The following is a 7402-nucleotide window of genomic DNA, read 5'->3' as shown; positions in this document are numbered from 1 at the left end:
CTGTTTTTGCAGTGTTTTTGTACTTGGTTGTGAGTATTTTGCAGCATGTTTCTGTTTTTGCAGCTCATTTCTGTATTTGGTTGTGTTGTGAGTAATTGCAGCATGTTTTTGTGTTGTGAATAATTGCAGCGTGGTTTTGTATTTGGTTGTGTTGTATTTGCAGTGCAATTCTGTTTTTGCAATGTGTTTTTGTATTTGGTTGTGTTACAAGAATTTGCAGCACATGTGCTGTCAAAATGTTTTCTTAATTTGCTAGTGCATTTTCTATTTGCATGTGTTTTCAGCCACCTAACTTTTATTTTCATTTTATTACAAGTAGGCCTACAGCGCCCCCTAAAATAAGTTAAATGTCTTACTGGGTGGGCATTAGGACCAGGGGGAGGGGATTCTGTTCTTAGATTCTCAAATTAAATGGTTAGTTCCAAAAATAAAAATTCTCTCATTACTCACCCTCGTGTCATTCCAAACCCCTAAGACCTTTGTTCATCTTTGTTCACCCAATGCAATACATACACGTAAGAAAAAACAGTACTATGACGTAAAAGATATGTTTTAATATCACAATCCAAAGGTCAGAATGTGTCCATTTGCACATGAGTTTAGCCCTTCCTGTTAAATATGTTTTTATTGCACTTCTAATGACTGAACAAACAGTTATTTAATACACGTCCATTCTTTGGCACAGCAGGCACGATAGTGCCTATCCATATTGAAACTATTTGGCAGTAGTGTTCTGGCAAAATCAAAACAAAATACTATTCAGACAAACAGGTATAAAGTTGCAAACATCAAACCAAATAGTATATAATAAAGTACTTTTTTGCTTTTTCTGTAATTGTTTTCATTTCACCAAGCATTGATCTACAAAGACAGGACCACAGCAAATATGATCAATTTGATGAGAAAAACCTGTTTCATAATGACTTGTAAAGGTTTTTTGTTTTGTTTTGTTAAAACCATTTCATAATTCAGTTAAATAATAGCACCTATGAAACCAATAACAACAGTTTCAACACTCTTGAGTGTGGAGTGTAAGCAGATGCAACACCCAGTTTGTAATGCAAATAATCTCATTTGTTAAATTGTCTCGTTATGTGCCTTCACTAAGCAACTGAAATTAAAGTGATAGTTCACCCAAAAACGTCTGTCATCATTTACCCACCCTCATGTCTCATTTGTCAAATGTTACCTTTTTTATTTTGGGTGATCTATACACTTAAATGAATGTACCATAATAATGTGAACTTGTAATACTAGGTTTATATGCAAAATTGTAGGCATCAGTCCAAATTTTCAAATATTATACTTACTTTTTTTATATTTCCAGGGTTCAGTGAGCTGACGCTCACCCCGTACTGTTTGTGGTAGACACAGAGCTGTTGCCCAGTCTATTGTGCACTACTGATTCACCACTATCTTGAGTTTTAAAATACACCACATAGAATATTGGCAGGACAATGCCTATGAGCAACATGGCAATTACAGCATTCCACCACTGGATCCCCCAGTCTGCACCATAGCTGCGCAAACGCTGGGTTCTCCACCCCCATCGTTTGAATGTCATGGAACCACTGGAAAATACTTCTTCTGATGGGTCTGTGCTTTGGATGAGACGCTCAATGTCACTGTCCACCTCTTTTAGATAATTAGTGTACTCCTGTACATGAGGTCTTCCTGAAATGTTTGCTTCAGCACTATTTGATGATGCTACATCATTGGAGGGTCTTTGCTGGGGGTTCCTGAGCTCAGAGTTGGCCTCGGTTAGCAAACCATGCTTCTTTACAGGGATTTTGATGGACTTCAGTGCATACATGTCCTGCTCTTGAAATAAGTTGTTCACCCTTTTTATGTCAGCCACCTGAAAGCCATAAAAAAAAGGTTATTTTTAAAGAAAATGTTCATCCTAAAAAGGAAAATTTGCAGACGATGTACTCACCCTCAAGCCATTCAAGATGTACAGGTGCATCTCAATAAATTAGAATGTCGTAGATAAGTTCATTTATTTCAGTAATTCAACTCAATTGTGAAACCTTTGTATTAAATAAATTCAATGCACACAGACTGAAGTAGTTTAAGTGTTTGGTTCTTTTAATTGGGATAATTTGGCTCACATTTAACAAAAACCCACCAATTCACCAATCTCAACAAATTAGAATACTTCATAAGACCAATAAAAAAAAAAAACATTTTTAGTGAATTGTTGGCCTTCTGGAAAGTATGTTCATTTACTGTTACTCCTTTTGCTTTATTACTGCCTCAATTCAGCGTGGCATTGAGGTGATCAGCCTGTGGCTCTGCTGAGTTGGTATGGAAGCCCAGGTTTCTTTGACAGTGGCCTTCAGCTCATCTGCATTTTTTGGTCTCTTGTTTCTCATTTTCCTCTTGACAATACCCCATAGATTCTCTATGGGATTCAGGTCTGGTGAGTTTGCTGGCCAGTCAAACACACCAACACCATGGTCATTTAACCAACTTTTGGTGCTTTTGACAGTGTGGGCAGGTGCCAAATCCTGCTGGAAAATGAAATCAGCATCTTTAAAAAGCTGGTCAGCAGAAGGAAGCATAAAGTGCTCTAAAATTTCTTGGTAAATGGGTGCAGTGACTTTGGTTTTTAAAAAACACAGAGGACCAACACCAGCAGATGATATTGCACCCCAAATCATCACAGACTATTGAAACTTAACACTGGACTTCAAGCAACTTGGGCTATGAGCTTCTCCACCCTTCCTCCAGACTCTAGGACATTGGTTTCCAAATGAAATACAAAACCTGCTCTCATCTGAAAAGAGGACTTTGGACCACTGGGCAACAGTCCATTTTATCTTCACCTTAGCCCAGGTAAGACGCCTCTGACGTTGTCTTTGGTTTAGGAGTGGCTTAACAAGAGGAATACGACAACTGTAGCCAAATTCCTTGACACGTCTGTGTGTGGTGGTTCTTGATGCCTTGGCCTCAGCCTCAGTCCATTCCTTGTGAAGTTCACCCAAATTCCTGATTCGATTTTGCTTGACAAGCCTCTCAAGGCTGTTGTTCTCTTGGTTGGTTGTGCATCTTTTTCTTCCACACTTTTCCCTTCCACTCAACTTTCTGTTAACATGCTTGGATACAGCACTCTGTGAACAGCCAGCTTCTTTGACAATGAATGTTTGTGGCTTACCCTGCTTGTGAAGGGTGTCAATGATTGTCTTCTGGACAACTGTCAGATCAGCAGTCTTCCCCATGATTGTGTAGCCTAGTGAACCAAACTGAGACACCATTTTGAAGGCTAAAAAAAAAACCTTCGAAGGTGTTTTGAGTTGATTAGCTGATTGGCATGTCACCATATTTAAATTTGTTGAGGTTTTTGTTAAATGCGAGCCAAAATCATCACAATTAAAAGAACCAAAGACTTAAAACCACTACGTCTGTGTGCAATGAATTTATTTAATACAAGAGTTTCACAATTTGAGTTGAATTACTGAAATAAATGAACTTTTCCCACAACATTCTAATTTATTGAGATGCACCTGTAGATGAGCTTGTTTGTTAATCAGAACAAATTTGGAGAAGTTTAGCATTACTTCACTTGCCCACCAATGGATCCTCTGCAGTGAATAGGTGCCATCAGAATGAGAGTCCAAACAGCTGATAAAAACATCACAATAATCGTGTCGATTACTGGCATTTTTATCGGTTGTTTGGACTCCATTCGCTGCAAGTGATGTAATGCTAAATTTCTCTAAATCAGTTTTGATGAAGAAACAAACTCATCTAGATCTTGGATGGCCTTAGGGTGAATACATTTGCATTCAGTTTTCATTTTTGGGTGATCTATTAATTTAAGAGCCTAAATGAGAATGATCTACGCATTCAAAAACGATACCTTGCATCCATATTGAAGTGCCAGTTTGTTAAGGTTGTCCTCATGTGAGATGTCCCTTTCCAACAAGAGCATTTCTCCCACTCTTTCTCTCTCCTGTGAGGACAACTCTCTACTCCGCGGCCTGAGCTCCATGACGTTGAGTTCCTCATCCTCAGATGACACTTCTGGTTCTTCTTGTCTTTGCCTGAACATGTACACTTGGCCATCCGCACTGGCATGTACATCCACTGGGGCCTGGAAGGCTCGAGGGAGAGTATCTCCTCGCCTCATCACTGCAACTAGACCAGTTTCTAAAAAAATAAGTAGTAAGGCCAGTTCAGTTTACATGTACTAATTTTCAAAAGTAAATGTACCTAAAGGATTAGTCTACTTACAGAATAAAAAATACTGATAATTTACTCACCCCCATGTCATCCAAGATGTCTTTCTTTCTACAGATGCAAAGAAAAGTTTTTTGAGGAAAACATTCCAGGATTTTTCCTCATATAGTGGACTTATTCCTCGGCTGGGATCGTGTAGAGCCCTTTGAAGCTGCATTGAAACTGCATTTTTAACCTTCAATCCATTGAGCACCATTGAAGTCCACTGTATGGAGAAAAATCCTGGAAGGTTTTCCTCAAACTTAATTTCTTTGCATAAAGGCATGAAGGTCTAGGACGACATGGGGGTAAATTATCAGGAAAAGTTTCTTTAAAAAGTGGACTTATTCTTTAAAGAATTAAGGAATTAAATTTTTTATTTCACAAAGAAAATTTAAATGTGACAGCAATTTACAATCTTCCATTTTTATTTCAAATAAATGTTGTTCTTTTGAACTTTCTATTCATCAAAGAAAAACTTCTTGGGGAGTTTCTTGAGCATCAAATCATTATATTAGAATGGTTTCTGAAGGATCATAAAACACTAAAGACTGCAGTAATGGCTGCTAAAAAAAAGCTTTTTTTAATCACCAAAATAAATTACATTTTAAAATGAAACAGTGTAACAGTTGTAACAATAATAATATTTCACACTTTTTTTCTGATCAAATTATGGTGAGCATAAAATACTTATTTAATATATATGTATATATATTAAACTTCAAATAGTGTTCATCAACTTTGAGCACTTTTATGAATTAGTTGATTTATACATTTATAATTATAAATACATGTCATTTTTAAATTGCATTTATTAACTTCTTTATTGTTTGTTTTATGAAGATCACATTTAAACTTTTTTGAAAACATTATCCATACCTTCATCAATTATATTTCCATACATTTCCGATGTATTGTACCATTTTACAATTGTACCAGAAGGAGGGAAAAAAGTCAAATTATGCAAAAGGCTTAAAAATATTATTTAATTGTGTACATTTATAATAAATCAAATGCTAGCTATAAAATTGGGGTAACATTAGTTAATTATGTTAGTTAACATGAACTAAGAATAAACAGCATTTATTATCTTATCTCAGTTAATGAACAATTTCCGCATTTACTAATGCATTATTAAAATCACAAGTTGTGTTTGTTTAACATTACTAACATGAACAAACAATGAACGACTCTATTTTTATGAAATAACATTGACAAAGATGAATAAATACTGTAACAAAGGTATGATTCATTGTTCATTAATATTAGTTAATACATTAACTAATGTCAACAAATGACACCTTATTGCAAAGTGTTACCAAATTTAGCCTTATAAAGATAAAAAAGTTGCATTTTAACAGTTTAAAATGTGTTGTTATTTCTAATAAAAATGCTATTTAATACGTAATTTGATATGTTTTGACAGTTACATTGTGGGACTGTCAGAAAACATGTTCTCCTGTTGCGTTTACTGTATAAACAGTGTTAGGAATTGATATTAACCAAAATAATTAACCTATTTAGGGGGTGAAACTTGTCTTTTAGAATAATTTATTTTCAAAAGTGTCTATACCAAACTCTTCCAGGGAAACAGCATTCTATCTCCAGTCTAACGGCAGGTAGAGATCAACTGTATGGTAATAAAAAGTTTTTTTACTACAGTAAGAAACATACTGCAGAATGTTAACAACACTAAACAATGCATCATTGTTCTAAGTATACATCTACTGGCTTGTGACATTGTGGAGACTTGCAGTAGTACTAACTCAGAAAAACAAAATCTGAGCTGGAAAGTGATTATTGTCTAGCTGAAACAACAGCGGATCAGCGCAGAACACCGTTACATGGCATTGACAGAAAATATTTTTGCCCAAACCTACACAAAACACAAGGCAAAAATCAACATATATATCACATTTGTTAAGAATGGAAGTATGTATACAGTAAACACTTATACAGGTTATAGTAGCCGACACTCGTAACGTTAAGCTCATTTTATATCAGCTCCGACGTTAAAATTCGCTTTTTCAGTAACGTTTCCAATTATTGATCTGAATGTAAATAATACTCACCTTTCTAGACAGAAACAGCTACATCGTGCTGACAAAAATATCGCAAAGTGTCATTTTAGAAACTTCAGACTGCAACCGAGTTTGCTAGTGCTGGAGAGAGGGCCACTGTAGATTGACAGGTCCCTCCAGCCAATCAGCTCGTTGAAGAAGGCGAGTCCTCTACTGTAGATTACGCTGCATATTACATAAGTGTTTGCGTGCGCGGTACTTTTTGTAAATAATAAATGACGTCTTTATAGCGAAATCAAAGTCTAGCGTCCGGCGTTTAATTAAAATGGCGAAGTGCCATAGTAGAATAGACGTATCTTATGTTTTCCCAAGACGATAAAGTTTCTCTCTCTCTGTGTAAAGTGTGGTTGAGAACACGGGCGCCCCTTACGTGTCACGGCAGGATGTAGTAATTCTCAGAAGGTGAGACCTGTAGGTGTAGTCGTCAATTTTTCAAACACTCATGCCTGTCACCTATGAGCAGAGGTGTGGATATTTGTCATCTTAGCAACAATTGTTACTACTATTACTACTATATAATCATAATAAATTGATACAGCATCCCTTTCAAAATCAATATTAATATATAATTATAGATCTTTCTTTCTTTCTTTCTTTCTTTCTTTCTTTCTTTCTTTCTTTCTTTCTTTCTTTCTTTCTTTCTTATTTGTTACCCTGGACCACAAAACCAGTCATAATGGTTTTGTTAATAAATGAATAAATAAGCTTTCCATTGATGTATGGTTTGTTAGGATAGGACAATATTTGGCTGAGATACAACTAATTGAAAATCTGGAATCTGAAGGTGAAAAAAATCTAAATACTGAGAAAATCGCCTTTAAAGTTGTCCAAATGAAGTTCTTAGCAGAGCATATTACTAATTAAAATTTAAGTTTTGAGCTGATGACGTAAAGGTTGAATCACGTGGTTTCGAAAATCAGAACTATTCAAAAAGGTCATACAGACTTAGAATGACATGAGGGTGATTAAACAATGGCAGAATTTATCCTTTTAATAGGCCAAACATGCTAAATAAGAACAATATATATATATACATAAGTGCATAATTATTACATATACAGTTGAAGTCAAAAGTTTACATACACCTTGCAGAGTTTGCA

The 7402-nt window shown here is 35.6% G+C and overlaps 1 protein-coding gene across 1 annotated transcript; it reads right to left on the bottom strand.

Annotated features, from left to right (window-relative positions):
- Positions 1-539: 539 nt before the first annotated feature.
- Positions 540-6607, bottom strand: lysmd4 (LysM, putative peptidoglycan-binding, domain containing 4). Its single transcript, XM_073850663.1, has 3 exons — positions 6294-6607; positions 3863-4152; positions 540-1858 (listed from the first exon to the last, which is right to left on the bottom strand). The coding sequence occupies exons 2-3, from the start codon at positions 4130-4132 to the stop codon at positions 1346-1348; spliced, it is 783 nt and encodes a 260-aa protein (XP_073706764.1). The 5' UTR covers positions 4133-4152; positions 6294-6607; the 3' UTR covers positions 540-1345.
- Between the last annotated feature and the right edge of the window lie 795 nt (positions 6608-7402).

Source organism: Garra rufa, chromosome 11 (genome assembly GCF_049309525.1).
Source record: "Garra rufa chromosome 11, GarRuf1.0, whole genome shotgun sequence".
Taxonomy (NCBI): Eukaryota; Metazoa; Chordata; class Actinopteri; order Cypriniformes; family Cyprinidae; genus Garra; species Garra rufa.
This window is presented reverse-complemented; position numbering and strand designations above follow the sequence as displayed.